At 37.9% G+C, this 24,723-nt stretch overlaps 2 protein-coding genes across 3 annotated transcripts in view; both read left to right on the plus strand.

The window, feature by feature from the left end:
* Window positions 1–11,677, plus strand: atp6v1e1b (ATPase H+ transporting V1 subunit E1b). The gene is made up of 10 exons (XM_036149159.1): window positions 1–144; window positions 274–335; window positions 3,657–3,722; window positions 6,124–6,233; window positions 6,451–6,517; window positions 6,627–6,716; window positions 8,786–8,854; window positions 8,991–9,085; window positions 9,182–9,269; window positions 11,000–11,677. Exons 2-10 carry the CDS (start codon window positions 303–305, stop codon window positions 11,060–11,062), a joined length of 681 nt encoding a protein of 226 aa, XP_036005052.1. The 5' UTR covers window positions 1–144; window positions 274–302; the 3' UTR covers window positions 11,063–11,677.
* The window catches only part of ada2b (adenosine deaminase 2b), a 13,878-nt gene continuing 806 nt past the window's right edge, over window positions 11,652–24,723 (plus strand). The window contains exons 1-9 of one of the 2 annotated variants that reach the window (XM_021322187.2): window positions 11,652–11,873; window positions 12,216–12,586; window positions 16,535–16,754; window positions 16,839–17,049; window positions 17,143–17,270; window positions 19,512–19,602; window positions 19,703–19,811; window positions 21,752–21,909; window positions 21,990–22,192. In XM_021322187.2, coding sequence (XP_021177862.2) covers window positions 11,671–11,873; window positions 12,216–12,586; window positions 16,535–16,754; window positions 16,839–17,049; window positions 17,143–17,270; window positions 19,512–19,602; window positions 19,703–19,811; window positions 21,752–21,909; window positions 21,990–22,192 — 1,694 coding nt within the window. In that variant the 5' untranslated portion in view covers window positions 11,652–11,670. Of the gene's footprint in view, window positions 11,874–11,948; window positions 12,587–16,534; window positions 16,755–16,838; window positions 17,050–17,142; window positions 17,271–19,511; window positions 19,603–19,702; window positions 19,812–21,751; window positions 21,910–21,989; window positions 22,193–24,723 lie in introns of those variants that run through there. The other variant, XM_036149158.1, reaches the window with a different exon arrangement.

Here is a 24,723-nt window from a genome sequence, read left to right on the forward strand (position 1 = left end):
AGTGAGCCTCTGAGCCGGTCGCTCCCGCCCATGAAGCAGAAGCGAAGGTCAGGTGATTCCCGCTGGTCAGCTGATCTGCCGTGGACATCTTTACGAGTCACGACTGCGGAGATTAATTCAAACCGTCTTCTCTGTCAACATCAGGTACATTTTAAGCATTTTAAACCCTTCTTTTTTTAAATTAAAACATTAATATATGTAATGGCAGTGGTGTGTCGTCGCTTGTAGCTTATTATTTTTTAAACAGTGTTCGTTTGTCTCCCCCACCTGCAGGCCTCCGTGGACCTTTAACAGCAGCGACCATGGCGCTCAGCGATGCCGACGTTCAGAAGCAGGTAACACAGTGTTCAAACACTCATCTTTGCTCCATTAACGCTCATATTGTTAGTTATTTCTCCTGCTGCAAATGAAGAAAGCACAAAAAAAAGGAGAAGGCATATGTCTAGGAGCTGTTCTCCGTCTGTAAGAAGGGTGACATTGACGGGGTTACACCTTCTCTCCAGTGTTTATATGGCTGTCACTGGTCGGAAGAGCAGCTTTGTGTTTGGCAGTGATCTGAAGCTGAGGTCGTAGAGCAGTTATTGAGGTCATATTTCCTGACGATCACATGATGAACACACGCCACGGGCCCGAGGAGGAACCTGGAGTGACTGAGATGGAAAATAACATTCAGGAGCTGCAGGAGGGGTCTGAGCATGAAACATGGCTGCATTATCCTCCCTCTGCAAATATCCAAACCTTCTGTTTTACCTCTAAGCAACCAAACTTTATGGTGACGAGGTCCGGAACATTGTTTCTAGTTTTCTGAATTTCTTTCCAGGGATTTTTATTGGACTTTAGCTGCTTTTTAGTCCATCTTATTAACAATTCTTGAATAGGGCTAAACAATTAATTGCATTTTCAATATAATCGCGATTTTAAAAAACGCAATTTCCAAATCGCAGATGTCTGCAATTTTTGGCTATGTCACAATTAAGGAAACAGACGCTTCCTTTAGGTGCCAGTAATATGTTTAAAGTGGGTTTGCTCCACATGGAAGCAAGAGGGTTGCAGCAGTAGGATAATCTAACTTTATTACTTGTTTTAGAGTTTATATAATCATATATAGCATTAAGTTCTGGTCAATCAGTTTAATACATAGACTTGCTTGTTGGTTGCTCTTTATGTTCAACAATGATTGATGTCCAAATCAACTAAAAGCTGTTCTCTTGAATAATATTCCGATTAATAGAAACATCAAAAGTTCTTGTTTTAAATAGTCCTTGTTTACAAACATCTTTGTTTAGAGGCCATTTTTGTTGCTTGTGGTTAATGCAGAGAAAAGTCAAAGTTGCAATTTTGGTTGAAATATTTCGTAGGCAGAACGCAATCATTTCTGCTCCAAGTTTAAATGCTGTGGGTCTTATAGCAACTAATCCGTACGGCATGGAAACAAATTGATTTGTTGTTTTGTGTACGTTTAAAAAGACATGATAAATTAAACTGGGGTGGTGTATCGCATTAAATCGCAATATTAAGATGATTAGATTATTTTCCAAAAATGTTCAGCCCTATTCTTGACTGTAATGTTGTGCTTTGGTGAGTTTAATTCATACCATCAATCCATACATCTACCTCCAACCATAACAAGATATTTTAAAAAGCCTCAAATTAAACAAAACTTACATATTGTGCTAAATTGTTCTTCTTAAAGTTTTCTTCCACATTTTTTACTTGGATTTTTTTTGTTTGCTTTTTTAATAGACCAATACAGAACAATGCATAATTGTGTAGTGAAATAAGCTTGATGCTTTATTTTCAAAATTGTTCTAAAAATCTAAAAAGTGTGACGCATTTTTTGTATTCTTTCTGTTCTTTATCGGATACTCCTAAATAAAATCCAGCACAGTATGTTCAATTTAAACCTAAGTTACTAAATTGAAAGTAATTTAATCTCAGTATAAACCTTTTGACTGACATGCAAGAAAAAAATGTGGCCAAAACTATCATCCTGAACCCACGGTGGTGGCAGCATCATGCTGTTAGGAGTCTTCTCTTCCACAGGGACGAGAAACCTGGTAAGATTTGATTGGAAGATGGACAATGCTAAATACATTACATTGCTGGAAGAAAGTCTGTTAGAAAGACTTGAGACTGGGGCAGAGATTCACCTTCACACAAGATATTTTACAAAGACGAATGGTCAGAAAATAAAGGCTCTAGATTTGCAAAGCTGGTAATAATTTGCAGATGTAACTTCTGGATAAGAAATGCATTCTACAGAGAATAACCCTGACTTGTTTGAATACTTTGTGAGGCATTGTATGTCTCTAAAAGTGTTTGTTTATTTGTTTTTCAAATAGTAAATAGTATAGTAAACTGATGACGTATATTACCTATCACTACTTGTCCTGTGTGTGTGTGTGTTCAAATAATTAAAGAAAGTAGACTAACAGAGAAGTGTCAGGCATCAAAATGTCATAACTTAAGGAGTAGGAACATAAATGGTCTCATGCAACCTGACACAGGACCTTAGAGATACTTAATATTCCTGCTGAAATATCTTCAATAAAATCATCCTGTTGGTGCCACAATAATTTGTCTTTCAGACTTTTGCATTTTTTTTATTTTGTGATATACTGCTAGTGTTAAAGAACTTAAATAATTAATTTATTTTTTATGTTTTATGTATCAACACAGCTCTGCCACTTGGCCTTAGCCCTCTTTTTGTGCCTAAATTAATCTTGGGTCAAGTTATTTGATAAATAATGTAAATGAGTATCTGTGAAAGAGCAGAAAAACATATTTAAAAAAAAATTCAGGCAGTTTGAAAACCGATTGATGAAAACCAGTTTAAAGCATCTAGTTTTTCAAAACATAAAATAAAAAGGATAAGGGATTCCCGTTAGACAGTGCTGCACATGTCTTCCTACTAGTTTATGAAGATTGACGTTGTAAATTAGGACTTATTCTCAATCGTCTCACCTGGTTCTGTAAAGGTTAGATAAATAATTTCAACTCCTGTGGGTCACTGTCGCACCCAGGCTGTACTCCAGATAGTCAGGGTTCGGCTTAAATTTCAAACAATTTCTATTTCGTTATTCATTCTAAGAGTAAATACTCTTATTTAGGTCCTATAGATCTAAATGACTTTGGTGGTTTTCTGCTTTGACCTGCAACAAAATGAACCAAAACGGTCCTCACTAATGTGATAAATGCTGTCAGCGGAGTCACTTCACACCTGAATTACAGAATAAATGTTATTTAATGTGATTTTATTCAATCTAGATAATCCACACTGAACATTAATGAGGTGTTCCCCTTTTTGTGCTTTAAATTTGAAGACGAACAGTTTGGGAAAATGGAGAAAACATAACAATGATTACAGACAAATCCTGTTTTGCACAATAAACTGTTATTACCAATAATATCTAAATTGTCTGACTTAATAGTTTTACTACTAGACTTCTTCCAGGGTCCGTACTGTTTTATATATATATATATATATATATATAAAAAAAACTATCTTGGAAATGTACAGTCTTTAAAGGTGCTTCAGATTAGCAATAACATTTCTTTGAAAACAAAACAAAGCTGTGTCTAATTTTTGGCCTAATGCACGATAATATAAATTTTGTTCTTGTAAAAAGTAATTTTTTTTTCGTCTTTCTCCACAGATTAAACATATGATGGCCTTCATAGAGCAGGAGGCCAATGAGAAGGCAGAGGAAATTGATGCAAAGGTATGAACACACAGTCATCATCACACACTGCTGGCTATAAATGCTAGTTTGATTAAGATTATTGCTTTATATAAACATTTCTCATTCTATAGAATATATTTTTATTCTGCTGATAATGTTCTGGATACGATTTGTAAGACATGAGTTTTCACATTGGGGCCTGCAGGGTTTTTTATTATTGTGAAACCAGGAAATCCATCGGCTTTATTCCTCTGTTGGTCTATAATTCAGACAGGAAATGATAGGAAAACCAGATCAAAACCTTGCCTTTGATTGAGGCTTAATTTTTTTTTTTTTTTTTACCATGACCTTTAATTGTACTACTGTGAATAAATTATATGATGACCTGATATCTGTTAAACAACTATTTCTCACATTTTCTCTTCAATAGATGAGACTCACCACTAGGGGCGCTAAAGGCACCATATAAGCGCTGCTGAAACATGAATGTGTATAAACGTTTGAATTATACTATTGATTTAGTTTTAATTACATATAATTCTGGTTTAATTCATTATTTTAATGTAAATAATCTAAATAGTTGGAAGGGAAATTGGATCTTGTTTGCAAAATATATCTATAACTGTTTTATGGAGGTAATTTTGATAAAAAAAAAACCTTTAAGGATTACTGACTGCTTTTTACTAATACATCTTAGGTTTTGCTTTATAAAAGATTAAAGTTTAATTTAACTTTTTTAGCTTTTCAGTTTTCCAACAATGATCATTTTTAATTATCTTTTTTTTGTCTTTACTAAGAATGAGAGTATTTTTCACACTTATTTGTTTTACATTTCTCACAATATATTTGTATTTAATCTTTGTGGTATTAGTAGTAGTCGGAGTAGTATAGTAATAGTTGTCTAGGCGTTTATATTTGTTTAAAAACAGTTTTGTGTATCTCAAGTAATTTCAACCTTGCCTTCAAAAACAATTTTTAAGGTTTCCATATTTAAGACTATGAATGTCTTACAAATTAAAACTCGAATGAATCATAATATTCCCAGCGTTCCTGTCTAATCTGGGAAAGTTTGGAAGTTGCTTTTAAGGAGTTTCCAGATCTGGATGAGTACGGAAAAAGAATAATTAAATTCAATTAAATTTTTTTATATAGCGCCAATTCATAATACATGTCATCTCAAGGCACTTTCCAAAGTCAAATTCAATCAGATTATACAGATTGGTTAAAACGTTTCCTCTCTAAGGAAACCCAGCAGGTTGCATCAAGTCTCTCCAAGCAACATTCACTCCTCCTGAAGAAGCGTAGAGCCACAGTGGACAGTCTGCATTGTACATGGCTTTGCAGCAATCCCTCATACTGAGCAAGCATGAAGCGACAGTGGGAAGAAAAACTCCCCATTAACGGGAAGGAAAACCTCCAGCAGAACCAGGCTCAGAATGAACGGTCATCTGCCTCGACCGACTGGGGTTACGGAAGACAGAGCAGAGACACAGAAAGCACAGAAGCACACATTGAACCAGGAATCCTTTCTACATTAGATGGTAGTAGCGGGTGAGCCGTCATCTCTGGATGATGTCTCAGCTAACAACGCTAGACCAGGTGTACCTACTATGCAGAAAAAAGAGAGAAAGCAAAAAGTTAAAAGCTGAAATAACAACAAACAATGCAAATTGGAGAACAGTAGGAGAACTCAGCAGAGTGAGAAAAATATGTCCTGATGTCCTCCAGTAGCCTAAGCCTATAGCAGCATAACTATAGAGATAGCTCAGAGTAACATGAGCCACTCTGACTATAAGCTTTGTCAAAAAGGAAAGTTTTAAGATTAGTCTTAAAAGTAGACAGGGTGTCTGCCTCACGGACCAAAACTGGGAGTTGGTTCCACAGGAGAGGAGCCTGATAGCTAAAGGATCTGCCTCCCATTCTACTTTTAGAGACTCTATGAACCACCAGCAGACCTGCAGTCTGAGAGCAAAGTGCTCTGTTAGGAACATACGGGGTAATCAGAGCTCTGATATATGATGGAGTTTGATTATTAAGGGCTTTATACGTTAGAAGAAGAATTTTAAATTCTATTCTTGATTTAACAGGAAGCCAATGAAGGGAAGCTAAAATTAGAGAAATATGATCCCTCTTGTTGATTTTCATCAGAACTCTTGATGCAGCATTTTGGATCAGCTGAAGACTTTGAACTGCATTTTGTGGACTTCCTGATAGTAAAGAATTACAATAGCCCAGCCTTGAAGTAACAAATGCATGGACTAGTTTTTCAGCATCACCCCTAGATAGAATGTTTCTAATTTTGGAAATGTTCCTGAGGTGAAAAAAGAAAATCCTGGAAACCTGTTTAATATGGGATTTAAATGACACGTCTTGGTCAAAAATAACACCAAGAATAGCACATGGGAGAGGATTTTTATTTCCCGACCGTTTGTCCCTGCAGGCGGAGGAGGAGTTTAACATTGAGAAGGGCCGTCTGGTCCAGACCCAGAGGCTGAAGATCATGGAGTACTACGAGAAGAAAGAGAAGCAGATTGAACAGCAGAAGAAAATGTGAGTCGTGGCGAAACATCACAGGACACATCAACTCCTATTATTTCTCACTTCAGCCGTTTTAAGAACAAAGCGGCTGCTGTTACGCGGAGCCGTGTTCCTGTAATTGTGTTTAACCGCTTCACCCTGCGGTGCTCTTTCACCAGGCCTGCACGGGTAAATATAGTCCCATTTAGAAAGCTAAGCAGCTCCAATGTGTCTGTTATTTGTCTAACAGTCAAATGTCAAACCTGATGAACCAGGCCCGGCTGAAGGTGCTGAAGGCCCGTGATGATATGATCTCGGTAAGCCCCTGTACTTCGTAAATCCCGCTGTCATTGTTACAGTCACATGAGACGCGCGTTCAGTGGAGATAATGAAATCTCTTATCTACGTCCACGGTTATCCCCTTAGGACATGCTGAACGAGGCTCGCCAGCGGCTTGCTAACATCGCTAAAGATCCAGCCAGGTATTCATCCCTGATGGACGGCTTGCTCCTGCAGGTTTGTTTGCACTCCTTGCTTCCTGAACCCGCCCCTCTTATCAGTAACATTTTACATTTTAATGCAATGATTAATGGCTCATTTTTACCAATTAGCTGCAGGAAATGCCTCATTTTTTTTTCATTTAATTTGATAAATTAAAATAATAATGTATATTCTGTTGGTTTCGTCTAGTCGCAGACACAGATCTGTTGGGTATTCGCCCACATATTAGATTAACTGGGAACTTCCTTGAAAATGCAACAAGTTAACTTTAATTGTGTTATTCTGAACATTGATCATATGGTGTCTTATCTGTTGTGGGATTCAGACATTTTGTAGACTTCTCAGATTGAGTCTGACCCATCAGTGTTTTTTAAAGTTCACCCGTTCAGAGCATGTGAGGCTGGTTAACTCGTGGCGTACTAATTGAACAACAATCGGCTGCAGCTTCTCCTAAAAGTGGAGCTATTGTTGCAGCCAAAAATCTGCTGCAAACTGCAGGTTTTCTCCAACCTGGGTCCCCTGATGCATAAATCATGTCCACTAAGCCCTCGGGTTATTTTGTGTGCATGTTTCTGACATGCAGAGTGTCAGTGAGACATAAAATTTAATTAAATTTGTCAGATTATGAAGTTATGAGCTCCTATTGGGTCTCACCTTGATGCCAAACAGCAGTGGTGGGAGTCTGGCCTTTATGCCACGCCTCCTGATCTCAGGCAGCCTTTTTCCTTTTTCTTTGGTCACTTGCCATTTATAGCCGTAATTGTTTTAGCAGAAATTGGGAAGCTGAGTGTAGATCATTAAACTTAAATAGCTTCTCTCTGAACCACGTTTTAACCAACAAATCAGTTTAATGAAGCAATCTGAGGCCATTTTTATACTAACCCCTCCTTTAGTAACTACCTTTTTTAGAGACAACAAAGAAAAGCATCCTTTCATTTCTTTTTTTTGTACTTTTTTATTTAACTATGAACAGGATTGCAAATTCTTTGGAGTGTTAAAAGTTTTAAACTTTACATGAGAGTTTACGGAAATTGGAAACAATTGGTGCCAAATAAATGGTAGTAAATCTGGATTTTGAAACTTGTAAAGGTTGGCTGTTAACAGTGGATTTTAAATAAAGGGGGAAATGTTTTAGCAAAATCTTGACTAAAAAAAACTGGTCTGTGGAAGTTTCTGGAAGTTTTCCAGTCAACTCCAACAATGAGCATCTATTGTGGTTGGATAATTTCCAAGTTGGTTGTTTTCTGGAGAAGAATTGAGAGCTTTTAACAAATTTTTTTTAAATCAAATCTGGACTGACATGACTTTAAGTTAGTTTGAAGTTACACAAGCGAAGCCTGTTCTAAGCTCATTGTGTAAAACAACTAGCAGCAAACATTTTGTTATATTTTCATTGTTTATAAAGGCAAGGCCGCCATCTTGTTCTAGAAGCATGTTTCACAGCTTGTGTTTAGTTATTCAGGTCAACTCCCAGACGAAATGCTTGACATAAAAGCAATTTTTTTAAATCATGAATTTCTTTTTGTGAAACGAAAAGGAGTTTAAAAAAATCTATTAATCGTATTTGGTATAATAAAATTGTAGATTTTATTTTTAAGTCATATAACCCAGCCCTAGCTCAGTCTCTTCTGTCTAGATTTGTTGCAAATGTTTGTTGGAATAAGGCCTGACTTCTATATCTAAAGTTTTTTCTTCACCCGAGAAGGTCAAAGAAATTTCTTTGGAAATGTTTGACACTCAGCGATTACAAAAACCCCAAAAACATTTACTAATGTCAAATGTATCATCTGTGTCAAGCATTGAGAAATAATTCAGGTTGATCATTTGAGCAGAAAAAACATACAGGAAGTTGTTTTCCTGCTATATAAATAATTTGCTTGGAACGTCATAATATTTAGTGTGAAGTGTTTCGGCTGCTTTCTGTGCTACGATCAGGTCTTCTTCACAAAGACAGATCATTGTAGGGCACTTGCAGCAGTTATCATTCTTTATTCAAGTTCTGGTCTGATCATAGAAAACTGTTTGCCAATAAAACACACGAAGACATGAAAACTTGATTTCTTTTCATAATCTTTTCACATCAGGGATTTTATCAGCTGCTGGAGCCCAAAGTGACCATCCGCTGTCGTAAACAGGACGTTCAGATGGTGCAGGTGAGGAAATGTTGTTCCATTTTTTTAGATTCAGGAAAATGTTTCTTATCCAGTTTTCCCAACATTTATTTGTATCATCTTTAAATTTTTGTCTCTTTTGCCTCTAATTGAAAAGCTTGTCTTCTGTTTTTTTAAGGCATCCATCCAGAAGAGCATCCCCATTTATAAGGCAGCCGTGAAGAGCAACCTAGAGGTCCGGATTGACCAGGACAACTTCCTCTCTCCAGATTTGTAAGCTGCAGGCCTCCTCCTGGAACATCGACCAAAATGTTCCCCTGAAGATTATTGTTTATTATGATTATTGTTTTGACGTTTCTGTCCCTGCAGGTCCGGAGGTATTGAGATCTATAACGGAAACGGGAAAATTAAAGTTTCCAACACCCTGGAGAGCAGACTGGACCTTATGGCTCAGCAGGTAGGAAATAGACATTTATATCCCGTTCCCCCCAGCCTTTGCATTTATAAATGTGATGAACTAAAAATTTATATTATTAATATTGTGAATCAAACAACAAATAATCCTTAAAGCTACAACTTAAGTTCCTGATCTGACCTTTCTGACACCAAAGCTAAAATAAAAAGCAGCAGAGTGAGGGGAAAAAAAGGCAATTTATTCAATTACACAACTGCATCTACAACCAGCTGAATAACATGGAACAGACCTGGGACGTTGAATGGGGTAAATTAGCATAACAAGCCAGCAACTCCAACCGGGGAAGTTCATGCTGGCTTAGCCTTGCTACGTGCTAAGCTAACAGCTAACAGCTAGCTGTTGTTAGCTTCATGGACAGCCCAGTAACAGGGTTCTGTCTAGAGCTGCAACTGAAGATTATTTTAATTGATCTAACAACAATTAATCAGTCGATTATTTTTACGATTAATCGATGAATAGGACAAAAAATAGTTTATTTCCGTTTCGACTGACAAAGCAAATAAGCGCATAAAAAAAGTTGCTACTTGGGTGTTCTGTTACTGTAATATTAGGTAATAAATAATTTAGCTTCCAATAAAGAAATGTGTGTTGATTGTAACTCAATCATTTAATAGTCAACGTTGTCCATATGAACAGAGATTTAACACAACGGAAGTGAAGCTGTTTGGTTGAATCTCACCTTTATTCTAGTGCACCTAGGGGGAAATAATCGGGCATAACGATGCAACCAGAGCAAAAACACCACTTCTGACAATTAAATAAACTTCCAGCCCATTTCACAGACCATTTCAGCACAAGCTGCATTTTATGTAAATACTACATGCTACATTTGACCTTCTACATATTTTATTTCCAAGGGTGTTTTTTTTTTTTTTTTCTTTTTTTTTTCTTTGAAGAGACAAAACAGCTGTTAGATGTTTTAATAGCAGCTTTTTTCCGCCAGCGCATTATAAGCCTGGCTCGAGCCGCGTTCTGGAAAAAAAGCACAGTTTAAAAATACCGCCTCCCCCTCGTTTACATCGCTCATCGTCAGTCAGCATTGATGACAGTCTGCAGATGATCTAGACGGCTTTGCGACATGCTGAGTGACGCATTAATCGCTCAACATAGGAATCGATGAGGAAATTTGTTGCCGAAGCTTTTTATTGTCTATTTTTATTTATTTATTTATTTATTTAATCGATTCCTTCTTGCAGCCCTAGTTCTGTTGTGGTCAGCGCACTTTGAGCTGCACCACGCAACGTCCTGCTGCATGAATGCAGAATGAAACAGCAAAACCACGTTACAAACATGTGTTCAGTCTTTGTTGTTTATAAGTTAATGTAATTAATTTTTAAGTGGGACAGAAATAGCATTTAGTTTTCCCAAGCCTAGAGCGCCCTCTTGAGGCTATAGATGGTAATGTTTGCTCCTTGGTTCATGTTGGTCAGTATATTTTACCATTTAAATTGGATATATAAGTCACACCTGACTATAGGTCGCAGGATCGGGCAAAGTATGAAAAAAGTGCGACTTATAGTCTGAAAAATATGCTATAAAATTTCTTTCTCGTAGCATTTTCATTTAGCTGTTTTTATTTTTGTGAGTGGATTGAATCACTCTGATGGTGAAGATGAGCAATGTAACAAAAAAGATGATGTTTTCTGATCATATATGTGTGTGTTGTCTGTTCAAGCCGTAGTTTCCATCTGATTTCTTAACCTTGTTTGCAGATGATGCCTGAAATCCGAGTGGCTCTCTTCGGCGCCAACCCGAACCGCAAGTTTTTGGACTGAGGTCTTTCGCTGTGTTTGAGAAGAAATGCTCCTTTTTATTTTTTACATGTCATACGGAAGATATCATTCCTTTTGTCTGTGAAACCAAATTCCCGATGCACAAAAGACGTGTTGTTTGTGTGACGTATTGCTGTTTATCTCCCGCTGGGGGGGGGCGCTCTGCTCAGCTGTAGGGACGGGCTAAAGCTCAGTGGTCTCGGGGTGATTGGTCGGTTTTTAACAGGTTGTCCTCTAATTGGTTCAGTCTTCATGACAAAAACAGCTTCTGTGTCACGGTCTCTCCTCATCTCATAAACCTCCTCAGCACATTAAAAGCTGCATGAGTCATTGTGTAGCTAATGGGTGTCTGCTCCAACCAATCACAGACAAATAAATGGTATCCTGGAAACAAAACCAAACACCGTACACGACCTTACCGAGTTAATTTATTGTTGTTACACCAAGTGTACGCTCTTCTGCGTCTGACTCCAGAAGGCGCATTGTTTGTATATGAGGTTTCCAGATTCAATTGTTTTTTTTTTTTGTTGTTTGTGTGTGTGATTGTGTCCAACTTGAACATGTTAAACCGGGTAAATGTAAAAAAAAAAAAACAACATAAAGATATCTGAATGATTAGCCCTTCCTGTGTGCTCCTCTTTTTGACTCATCCCTGCCCATTCATGCCTCCTTCATTAGTTTATCACATGGTATTAGTCAGACAAAAATGCTCCAATTATGCAGCCGCTGCGAGGATTTCGCCGACATGCTCAGCCGCCGCAGTCCGTCTCTGCGGGGAAAACAAGCGGAGGACACCGAGAGCTGCTGTTGGCTTGTGAGTAGCTGCGTTTGTTTTGCTTTGAGAGCTTCGTTTTTACCCTCTAAGATGGAGCCAGAGGTTTTTTTTTTAAAATGTTGTGATATTTGTTGTTGGTGAACTTTTAAATTAGCTTTTAGTTAGAATAAATCAAGCTTGATTTTTATGAATCTGCTTCCAATAACCGCTGATTTAGTCGCTTTTCTGCTTTTATTCATCAAAGTTTTATATAAACATACTTATTTATCTCATCTGCTTTATATATTTTATAGTTTTATGAGCTCAGATTGAATCAACCAAGCCTTGCAGCTGTCATGCATCGCTCACTTTGTTTTTGTTTTTCTCTCTCCGGCACCAAAGTGCATCAAATCTGCTCGTCCGGAGAGCTGCGGCATGTTTCAGTAGGACGGCCGCCCCTCTCCGGTGGGGTAGAAGGGACATGGTGAAATCAGTCGGCCCGACTCTGCTCACCCTGCTGTGGTTTGTGAGGGAATGCGACGGCATGCCGGACCCCGCTCGCAGGGACCTGCTGATGCGCCAGGAGGTGTCCCGGCAGACGGGAGGCCTGCTGACGCTCACGGCCGCCGAGCGGAAGCTGGACGCTCACCTGCACGGGTTGAAGGAGCGGGAGATGGCGGCCGCGCGGTTTCCTCCGGCCGTGCACTTCTTCAAGGCCAAGCCGCTCATCGAGAAGAGCTCGATCTACAAACTGCTGCAGAAGATGCCTAAAGGTGATGGTAAACACACACCTGTATGTATTATATTCGGTACATATCCAGCTGTAAATTTAGTTCACAATACTAGTTATCTATATCTTATACTCATAAGACAAATCTATCAGTAAAATTCTGTTTATAATAGTATCCATCTCTATATTTATTCAGTAAAAACCCATGTCCTGTACATATGGAACAATTGTTTATCCTGCACTTGCTGCTATTGCACTTCTGGTTAGACCTAAACTGCATTTTGTTGCCTTGCACCTGTGTAATGACAATAAAGTTGAATCTAATCTAATCTAATGGATACGCGTTAAGATAAACAAGATCTGAGACTAATTCAGGTTTGTTTTTTTTTGTAAACTGCCGGGATTATTTCTGAATAAATCTGTCTAGCCTTATGTTATTTAACAATATAAAACCCACTTTTGCTAATGGAGTAAAAGAGAGGAGGAGGACAGAACAGGTCTTCCTCTCTGCTCGATGCTCATCTGACAGGTTTGGTATAAGTTTTAGGTTAGAGACTGAGAGAGCCGACGAAGAAGGTGGATCATGTGACCATTGTGTGTTCATTTTGGATCGTTGTTCTGCTGAAAGACCTGTGAGAAAACCACTTCTGGTTTAATGGGGGAGACTGACCTACTGATGTTTCCTAGATCATTTTAACACGTTTTCAGGGTCTTTTAAGAGAAACCGGCCCACAGCATCACAGAACCTGCGTCGTACTTAAAACTGGGCAAAATATACACAGTTATTAGTAGAAACTCAAAGAATAAAATGTTTATTTAGCTCTATGCCTCCACATTCTTTGTTAAAATGTTGCATCTGATTTCCCCAAAGCCACGGCTTCATATAAACTAGATGAGTCAAACAAACGCCACACATTTACGTTTGTGATTGTAGGACAAAAAAGGGTTTTTCTTGCCACGTCTGAAACAACTTTGTGACATTTGGATGGTTTTCTGGGAGATTTGATGAGCCTAAGGTGGCACACTTGACTGCGTTTCTCTAACAGTGAGCTTTGAAAACCTTTTTTCTTTTTCTTTTTTACCTTTTATCTTCATTCCTGTGGTACGGTAAGTTAAATTTGACCCTTGTTCTGTCTTGTTTTTCACATCTGTGGATGTTTTCCTTCGTTTTATGATTGCCCTGATTGTAATTATGTGCAGGTTTTTGTTGAATAGATATTTTAGCTACACCTGCATTATTTTAATGGCATCTTAGGGGCAAAAGACATATTTAAAACCCTTGGAAAAAAGTAAGTCATAGATTAACAATTTTAAAGTTTCTCTAGAAAAAAACATTTTATTATGGAAAGTATAATTTATGTTGCATTTATTTTAGAGAGAATGTCTTTAAATCAATTATTTCCTATTTTGCATTTTTCATTACCAGTTAATAAATGTACTTAAATAATACTTTCCTAGATGTTTTAATGCCTCTGCACATAAAATATTTATTTTAAAGTTTTCTGCATATCTCTACCAGGGAGGGTGCTGTATGTCAGCGACCCCGCATGATATGGTAGCAAAAACACACAAATCAAAGTCCATAATTCCTGTTATCGGCTTAAAATCACTGCAAAGGGACGTAACACAACTACAAATAAGAAATAAAATTACGAATTAAACACATTTTCTATGATGGCATGTAAAGTCTATGTACCATCGTAACTTTCACAGAATAAAATTACTAAGTGCATATAAAGCAAACCATGAATTTAAAGTAATTAAAACTAAAAGCTTGTCTAAATTAAAGGCTAATCATCATCATTTAAATTAAGTCTACAATTTGGTCTGAGGGTTTTATTCAGGGCTTTAACACATCAGAACACACTGAGGTGCAAGATAACCATGCAGTAAGAATCATTTGTCATTTAATGATGTCCTTTTTTTTATATAGCTCACTTTTTAATCATTTTGCCGATGGAGGATAAAATGAGATTCAGGATGTTTAATAACTTAAGCCGTCTCTAATTTTTAGGCTGCATCTCAGTGGGTAAATAGGACACAGCTCTGCAAAGTAAGACACATCTTGCACGTTGACGGCGGCAAATATTGTTCCAAGATCCCAGTTTATGGTTACAAATGGGTTGAAAAGTGTTGAAACATTAAAGATAAGCCTACAGTCCCATTCCTACGCACTTTTATTTGAGATTGTTGAATGAAACTGCAGCTGTGTGACACCTTTAGCTGCAGCGTTCAAGAACTCATGTAATAATAGTCTCTCTTTCACTGTGAACTTTGTTGTAAAGGGTAAAAAAAAAGTTCTATAACAAGTACCATGTCAGTTAGGGCTGGGTTATGTGGCTTTAAAAAAAAATCAAAAAATCTCAGATTTTATTATACCAAATCCAATTAATATTTATTTATTTTTTGTTAAAAAATTCTTTTATTTCAAGCATTTTGTGTTAGAGTTGACTTTAATTCAAAATGGGACTAAATACAAGCTGTGAAACATGCTTGTAAAATAAGATGGCGGCCCTGCCGTTGGAAACAATAAAAATATAACTAAATGTTTGCTGCTGGTGGTTTTACTCAATGACCTAAAAACTGCCTTCACTTGTGTAACGTCAAACTAGCTTAAAAAATCAATAAAGAGTCAATTAAAATGCCTCCTCTTATGGTAAAAAAAATCATCTTTGCAATATTTTGATACAATATTTTAACATATGTTCTGCATTGCATGATATTCTATTCATGGAAGCTGAATGAGTGTATTGGCTAAGTAAAATCCAGATTTAACAGAAATAAAATCTTAATTGTAAATTTTAATTAATCGATTTATTGCCTAGCCCTAATCTTAGTTAATACCAAAGTTTGAAAATACAGCCGTAATGACATTTAAAATGATAGACAGGGAAGTATTTTTCTTGTTTTTTTGTTTTGTTTTGTTTTTTGCGTGCTTTTTCTGACAAAAATAATATAATTTTTTATTCTTTTGGAGCCTTGTCCTGGAAATTTGAAGTATGCTATGTAATTGTGCATTCCAGGTTTGCACAGGAGTCAACATTTCTAAGTTTAAAAATAATAAAAACAATAATTATTAATTTTGTCCTCAAGTCATATTCCAAGTAGGAAAGTCAAAAGTGGCTCACCTACCCTGAACTCAAAATTCAATATGGCTACCGTGCGTTTAAAATGTAGCACGCTGCAGTAATAAACTGTTTATTTGCACTTCTACCAGTTTATGTATCAGTAAATCCTATATAGTGAAGTATAACCTGTTAATGAACATTTTCAGTGATTTAAATATATAAAATCAACAGAAACACACTGTTAGCTTACATTGCTAATTGCTTTATTCTGAGCACTGGTTGTGCAACTTTCTGCTGGAACATGGTTAAGATGTCATTCCCAGTTTTACTTACTAAAACTACACTTTAAAGGGTTTAAAACTGTAAATATTTTGTTATAAAGTAATAATAGGATTAATTAGGGCTGGGCGATATGGATTAAAAAATAAACCTCCGATTTTATCATACCAAATCCGATTAATCGATTTTTTTTTTTCCTTCTTTTTGTTTCATAGAAAGAAATTAAAGAAATTATTTTAAAACCTTGCTTTTATGTCAAGCATTTCGTACCTCGTATTAAAAACTCCATAATAAAACTTTTTTTTATTAGGGTAAAAAAAAGTTTCCACTTAACAATATTTTGACAATACATTTGCCTAAACGTATATCCAGCATCACATGCTGTTCTCTTCATGGAAACCCAATGAGTGTATTGGCAAAATAAAATCCAGATTTTCCAAAAATGAAATCTTAAAGAATTGTAAATTCGAATTAATCGATTAAATCCATTTATCGCCCAGCCCTAGGATTAATAAATAAATTATAATGAACATTTTTAGGACATTTTTGTCAGTTTTTTTTTTACTTGGACACATTTAAAGGTCTCCAAAATACTGAACTTTATGAGTAAATATTTTCATGTTGAGCTCCTGTTCGGCCCACAGGCGCAGCGCTCCACATCCACAGCTCGTCCCTGGTGAGCGCCGAGTGGCTGGTCAAAAACGTCACCTACAGACCCCACTGCTACATCTGCTTCACCTGGGACAACTCGGTGCGTTTCCTGTTCTCCAACCGGCAGCCGTTCCCTCGATGGGACTGCTTCTACTGGCAGCTGCTGGAGTCGCTGAGAGCCCGCATAGAGGACAATGTAGGGTTTGACAACAGGTTAGCGGAGATTAAACCTCACCGTGTTTACAGGTTCAGGGGTGGAACGTGAACAGAAATGCCCTTCCCTCTGGTGTTTTTCAGCTTAATGCAGCACCTAACGCTGTTCACAGAGGATCCTGACGGTGAATATCCAAACCAGGATGTCGTGTGGGAGAAGTTTGAGAAGGCCTTCATCGCAGCTGCAGGGTTGGTCACCCACGCTCCTGTTCTGAGGGACTACATCTACCAGGGCTTAGAGGAGCTTCACAAAGACAACATCATGTATCTGGAGCTGAGGAGTGGTCTGTCGAGGGTGTGTGTTCCTCCCACACGATCCATTTGAGCTCGTCTTAAAACAGTTTTCAGCAGCGGTGACGTTTCTCCGTTTCTTCTCTGACCGACGCAGACGTACGAGCTTGATGGAGCCATTCACGACAAGACCTGGACTCTGAAGATGTTCAAGGAGGTCACATCAAAGTTCAAAGAAACCCATCCAGAGTTTTTCGGAGCTCGCGTCATAATTTCTGTCCACAGGTAAAATATTATTCAAATCTAAATAAGTGTAGTATGGTTAAATGCTATAGATGTGCCGTTATAGACCGGAGCTGCGTTTCAAATAACTTGGACAAAAAAAACATACAAATTGAATAAAGTGGAAACGATGTGCCTCGATTTCCACACTTTATTGTAACAATTTATTATATTCAACTAAAATTGAATTTATCATCTCATGATTGAAGCAGAAATAGCAGCTATAAAAAAAAAAAAGCTTGTCTCTGTCTAGCTGAGGCAAAGTTTGAGATTTCTTGGCTTTAGCAACACTCATATTTAATGAAATGCTGTGAAGACAGATTTTACTCAAATATGATGCAGGGTGACTTTATTTTTCTCTTTTTTTTTCACAAAACTGAAGCTAAGTTTCTTCTTATTTCTGTTTATTCAAAGTCAAAAAGTAGCCAATTTACTGCTATAAAATCTAGTTCAGTCCCTCTAATTCTTCTGGTGTGTATATATAAAGCATCTTTACTGTGTCTAAATGTATTTAAATCTAACCCAAAGTTATAATTTCACATGATCTTCATTTGTTAAAAAAAAAAAAGGGTGTTCAAACTTTGCTTTTGATGAGTAGATAATAGTGAAAGTAGCAGTGAAATATAATCAAGTGATCATCAGCATATGTGAGAACTTCTATAAAAGTTAGAGGAGGTTGGCCGGTTGTTGTTCGGGGGAAGATGATAATAACAATTTAACACAATGCCAGGATGGAAAGATTACAGCAGTGACCTTAGAGAAGTGTTTGCTGTTGCACATCCATCTGTAAATGGTTTTCAGGCCATTTCCAAAAGATGTGAAGCCATCATTTAAAGCAAATCAATTTGCCATGTCATTGTTTCTCTGGTATCCTCCGCAGATTAATGCTAAAAGTTCAGAAACTTCACGGAAAGGGGGCGAGGAGATTCTGGAGATGCTCTGAAACTAACTTTGGACAGTAGGATCCTTCTAGGAGTGAAAGTCCCTGCAAGTTGACCCCAAAGTTAGATCATGCAACCAGGCATCCCATCTGAAAAGCTACATACCTCAGTTAGCATGTTATGTGTTAAACAGGTATTTGTCGTTTGGGATGTTGTGATGGTGGCAGGATGATGGTTTGGGCTTCACTTTTCAGCTTTCTTAAAAACATTTTTTGTGCAAAAATTTGTATCTATATGATATTCTGGGACAGACCATAGTCAACGTTTATTTTTATAGTCGATCAGGCTTAAGACTAAAAACTAAAGGTGATAAAACATTTTTAACAGGAGCTTCAGGGCTCTGTTGAGCTTTTTAATAGGTAGATAAACGTCTTCTATTTAAAGTAGTTGTTTTATTAATAAGACATTTTATGTATTGTACAGCATTTGGTGATTTTGTGCCTTGAAAGGTGATCCATAAACGCATTTTACCTATTTGCAGTGAACAGAAAGATTTGTCAGACATTGCAAAGATGTTCAAAGTTTATACAATGTTATTGTTTTTTTTAATAATGTTGCAACATGAAAAAAGACCCATACAGTTAATGTTATAATATGATACACTGCAAAAATTGACCTGCAAAAATTGACCAAAAAATAAGTCAAATGTTTGTGTTTTTGTCCAAGATTTGAGCAGGTAAATAATATTATCTGCCAATGCAATGAGTATTTTGACCCCTAAAATAAGATAATTAGAAATCCTGCACTTGAAATAAGATGATGGAGATGAATTGGTCCGATTTTAAGTGCAAAAATGTCATTCCATTGGCAGATAATCTTATTTACCCGCTCAAATCATGGACAGCTACACTCACTTTAAGAAAATTTTACTTATTTTTAGGTCAATTTTTGCAGTGTACACCTACAATTTCATCAGGCTTCCCTGATTCTGGCCCATTTGAGATAAAAACAACAATCCTAAAACAAAGCTCCTAACTTATTTGAAACTGTTGGAAAAATGTTTCTCTCCTGAATATTGCCATACATTCATGTTGTTGGGCTATACTTTAGATATCTGAAAAGATTTAATGACTGAGCTAGTTTTTAGTAAAACTTAGTCAGGTGGTGCAGCATGAGAAGCAGCTATTACATTTTTTTTTTGGGGCCTGATTTGGATCAATTCATCAGTGATTTTAAAAAGTCATGAAGCATGGACATTTCTTTTTCTAGGTGCCTTTTTATTCCCAGTTTGTTCACATTTGTGTCTGTTATCAAATACTAATGCTAAGTATGAACTCTATTTGTTTTGTCTGCTTGTCTTCAGGGCTCTGAGTGTGTCTGAGGTCAGAGCTGCTGTGACCGAGGCCATCCAGCTGAAAAAGGACTTCCCAGATGTGGTTGCAGGTTTTGACATGGTAGGACTGCATCTGATCATAAAAATGTGGGTCCTGTTGGTTAAACCTGTATTGATCAGCTTCACCTCTTCATAATGTGGCTTGTCTGTACGGTTTGTAGGTTGGCAGGGAGAACAGTGGGGGGACGCTGTGGTACTTCAGAGAAGCACTTTCCCTTCCTGCAGAACTGGGCGCATCGCTGCCATACTTCTTTCATGCAGGGGAGACGGGTGAGTGGATCTAAACCCTGATATGTTTTACAAACATGATCTCGGCTGCACAAAGGGGAAACAAAAGTGGACTTTTAGGATCACTTTGATTGTTTCCTGTCTTTGTTGAGGAGTTTTAGCTATTTCTTCATCACTATCTGGACACTAATAAGGTCCAAACAGCTTTTCAGTCAGGCTCAGGTCTTTGACTTTGGTCCATTACTACATTCTGTCTTTTAGCAATTGTGTTGTAGATCTGTTGCTGTTTAGGATTGTCGGCCCCTTTTATGTTCCCACTTCATTGCAAATTAAATCCTTACGCATTATGGAAATAGTCAGATGTAAAAGTAAACTCTAAACAGATAGTTTTCATGTTGATATGAGTAAAGAAAGGGATAATTTGTCTAACTTTTCATATTTAATCTATCATTCAGAACAGAAAAAAAAATCCTCAGACTGAATAAAGCCAGCTAACGAACATAATTTCATTACATTCATGGTTCTTCAAGATTGTTGCAGATCTGTGTTTAAAAAACTCTTTAACAGAGAAAAAACTAATTATTAAACCCACCTGACGTTTGCTCTTTAGCAGAGTAATGTCATTTAGACATTTGATTCAGATATGTTGGGCAAGGAAAAAGTTTTAGGATAATTTTGAGACCGCTGGTTTAGTCTAAATATGTTTATTTGTTGACTCAATGAGTGCAAAGTGACCTGTTTTAATATGTTTGTATGTCATGACGTTGGTATATTGGTCTCATCTCAACTTTGTAAACTGACATGCTGCCATCTTTTAAAATCCTCTGCATATGATTGGCTCCACCCTTAAATGTAGAGTCGGCGAATTTTTGCCCCGGAAGTTTCTCCATGTCCCTTTTTTTGAAAAACTGCGATGCACAAGTCCGTCCTACCTGCTCCTCAGGGGGACCGCGTGAAAAAAAAGTCTCCAAAATCCACTCTGCTCTTATTTCTTTTTACTGAGGCCTTCCTCTCCTTCTCATAAACGTGTACTTGAATGTTAAATATTCCCAGAATAAAATCTAAAAGTTATTTGCATATAAAAATCAAGCGGCGCACTATAGCGTAAGCAGTAACGCTCCACTTGTGAAAGTAAAATCTGTCGGACTCTCTTTGGCGTTAAGACAAGAATTCTTAATGCTACACTGCCAGACAGGACATGTTTAAAAAAAAAACGTGTACACAGTTTTCTTCTTGTGACTCTCAGCCATGTTCAAAGTCTACAGTGAGAGCAGCTGAGCTACAATGAACGGCTAACTGCTAACCTAGCCGCTAAGCTAACCGGATACATAAACGCTAGAAGTGCGCCGCCAGCAAGCAGAAACTAACAAGGAAGGAGCATACTGCCATTACGTGATAGGGCTGTACGATTTTGCCAAAAATAAAAATTGCGATTTTATTAGATTTAAACCATAATTGCAATTTAATTTTGACTTTTCTCTGCATTAACCACAAGCAACGAATATGACCTGTAGATAAAGATGTTTGTAAACAGGGACTATTTAAAACAAGATATATTGCAAATGCTATTAATTGTTCTGACTTTTTGTTGAGCGCATGTGGGACAACCACTAGAGGCGAAACCACCAGAACTTGAGGGACAGAGGTATGGGAGCAGGAACAAAACAGCAGAGATTAGTCAGTTTTACAGGCCTGCAGCTCCCACAGATGTTTTTTTTTTAAACCTCCTTTTTCTGAATGTATGTATTGACACATGCATTTCAGGATGGAAGAACGATTTTACCCAGTATAACAAACCGTTTCTGAACAGGATTACCAACTATGGCTTTAAATCTTACAAAGTCAAAAGTATTTTATTGTCACTGCAGTGAAATTTCTGTTTCTTGGCTTTATTTTCTGGACTCATTTAGAGCCAGATCAGTTTGCTACATCCAGACATGAAAAAGTCAAGATTTATTTCCCTCTTGTATCTTTGTGTGCAGATGATGAGGGCACCGATGTAGACCAAAATATTCTGGATGCTCTTCTCTTCAACACCACTCGGATCGGCCACGGCTACGCTCTGGCGCACCATCCTCTCGCAAAGGAGCTTTCTAGGAAAAGGAACGTAGCTGTGGAGCTTTGCCCCATCTCCAACCAGGTATTGTGTCAAAGCCGTTTAATAACCAGGACAAGGTGTTTGCTTTTGTGTGTTTGAAATGCGATGCCTCTGGCGTGCAGGTGCTGAAGCTGGTGTCGGATCTGAGGAACCACCCGGCGGCCACGCTGATGTCGGAGGGCCACCCGCTGGTGATCAGCTCAGATGACCCGTCTCTGTTCGGCACCAGCGGACTCTCCTACGACTTTTACGAAGCCTTCGTGGGCATCGGAGGCCTGAAGGCGAACCTGGGCACGCTGAAAGAGCTGGCGGTCAACTCCATCAGGTCAGATCCCTGCTAGCACCAATTAAAATAGTTTTATACTTTTCATTGCATAGTAATACAGGCATAGTTAATTTACTCTCTCCTGTGATTCAACCAAGACACTTTAAAGTTAATACACCAGAAAACTTTTTAATCCAGTCTTTATTTTCAAGTGTACATCATAAATAGAACAAAATACATGTAAATATGGGCGTGTGTTACCATATATTCAATATTTTAGAAGGTTTTTAAAGTCAATAAAACCCTGATGTCAAGATTCCTTCCAGTAGCTGATAGACGGCGACTTATCTGGAGTCATGTTTTCTATAAAGCTGATAACTTGCAGCCCTAGAGTTTGCTTAGTGCTGCACAATATTAGGAAAACATGTAAGTTGTGACATTACTTTGGGTTCATAGAGACCACAGACTATCCAGCTACTGGGAAAATAAATGTAATTTATTATTTCCCAGCTCGGCAATGAGGTTTGGTTAAAGGTATACTATGCAACCGGGGTTGATTTTCCAGCGAGGCTCCCCCCAGAGGGCGAAAGTAAAAGTGCACTGTCGTAAAGATGCTCAGCTGTTCTGGTTTCTCCGTCAAGCCAGGCGTGGTTGTTTTGAGCTTAGCAGACAGGCGAACGCAACGAAAAGTGGAAAAAAAACGGCAGTACAAACATTGACTAACACAGTGAAGGTATGAACATCAAGCTTCCCGCAGCGCTATCTTGGCGAGGCGGCCGTATCGCCAGTTTTATTATTATGTTGGCGAGACGCTACCGCCACCGCCTCGCCGAACCGCAGCCGCCGCCTCGCCGCGGTAGCGTCTCGCCAACATAAAAGAAAAAAAATAAAATAATAATAATAATAAAACTCGATATGCTTGCATGTTTATTTGACGTTAACACACGGTTCTTTGTTGTTGCTTTCGCGCGTGCATATAGTGAATGGCAGGGCAAAAACACATGGAGTTCTCGCCGTAAAGCGAGACCGACTCGCACCAGACTTCTGAGCCTGTGAGTGCGTGCCGAGGGCTCTTGCAATTGCAAGTACGGTATTTCCCCCACAGACCACCAGGGCGGCCGAGAAAACCTTTGTTCGACCTGAAATGACTCATTTAATCATCCAAAACGGTATGGAACACATTAATTAACTGAAAAATGTTGCATAGTATGCCTTTAAATAAGCCTCTATTGGCCTTAGTTGTGATTTTTATTTTTATTAAACAAATGGTTCAGCCCTAAAATGCCTGAATGTAAGTGTAACAAAATACTTTAGAGCTTAAACAACCGAACCACCAGAGACTGAAACCCGTTGATATTATTAAGAGTCTAAAGGTGAGCAGGTATATAAATAATCTAACGTGCTTTGGTTGAAGGGAACTGAACATGGTTGGAAGTAACAAGTTTATTATGTGAACAGATTAAATGGACAAATAGTCACTGGTCCTACCCGCAGTTCAGCTCAATGTTTGGGTTGGGATTGCTTGACTCCAACTGTATTTTTCAGACTATAAAGGCACATTATATATTCTTCCCAAGTGTGTAATATTACTCTGTCCCTCCAGTACGGTGACTAGGTGTATCATGGAGTAAAAATGTTTAGCGCAACCAGAGGCATTTACCCAGTCCTGCCGCTGTCCCGACGTAGAAGAGCTTTGAAGTTCAGACAAAACCCAACCAACCCCCCAGGCAGCGATTCTGTGCTTAGCAAAATCAGATCAGTCCCCAGTTTTCATTAGACGAATCAAATCTGGTCTCCTTATAGAGGAAATACACAGACTACATAATACTTACGGACATGTTTTGAAAAGCGTAATTTTACACCAGACCCTGTAAAGTACGCTCCACAGCTGCATTATCTGTAGAGAGAACTTCCCTCATGGGTACATAATGTATAAGTATGTGTACTGACCATATTTGATTAGAAATCGCATATTTTTTGGCATATGTTAGATTGTCACAACTACATTATCTATTCAAAGACTCTTATTTTGAGATACTTCCGGAAGTGAACAGGATGTTTGTTCTCTGCCAAACACGAGCGTATATGTGTCTCAAATTTCAATCTAATTTAGCCATTGTTGCTTTGCAACGTTGTTTCCTCCTTAACTCCGCTCTCTCTCTCCTGTTTCTAACATAAGGCCAAAATAAACTGAACTTTTATCTTGTATTAAATTTACTAGGTTTATTGTTGCTAGCGCGTACTCCAGGCGCGGGCTGCCTTACATGAATGCTCTTCTAGTTCAGACATTACAGTCAGGCAGTCTTGTAGACAGCTCAGGGGTCCTATCAGGTAGTGATGCAGTGTACCGTAATGAGGCAGAGTGGGTTTGTCGCTAACCAAAGTCATACATTTTAACTGGGCTTATTGTACCACATAAATCAGTCAGTAAGCGCAACAATAATCATATTTAAAGGCACACCATCATTTTTTGAGAAAAATTAAGGATTTTAGGTGTGCCTTATAGTCCGAAAAATACGGTATGTGAATTGCCTGGGGTGTTAGAAAGATGAGCCACCTCCTCTGTTCAGTGTTTTTCATGTTTTAACATC

This window comes from Fundulus heteroclitus, chromosome 17 (assembly GCF_011125445.2).
Source record: "Fundulus heteroclitus isolate FHET01 chromosome 17, MU-UCD_Fhet_4.1, whole genome shotgun sequence".
Classification (NCBI taxonomy): domain Eukaryota; kingdom Metazoa; phylum Chordata; class Actinopteri; order Cyprinodontiformes; family Fundulidae; genus Fundulus; species Fundulus heteroclitus.

What these genes read in the sequence shown, in the direction of transcription:
- atp6v1e1b (XM_036149159.1), top strand. Translation starts at nt 303, where the DNA reads ATGGCGCTCAGCGATGCCGACGTTCAGAAGCAG. An exon ending in TGGACGGCTTGCTCCTGCAG is followed by an intron (nt 6,717 to 8,785) that starts GTTTGTTTGCAC and finishes TTTTCACATCAG; the next exon opens with GGATTTTATCAGCTGCTGGA. An exon ending in AACTTCCTCTCTCCAGATTT is followed by an intron (nt 9,086 to 9,181) that starts GTAAGCTGCAGG and finishes CTGTCCCTGCAG; the next exon opens with GTCCGGAGGTATTGAGATCT.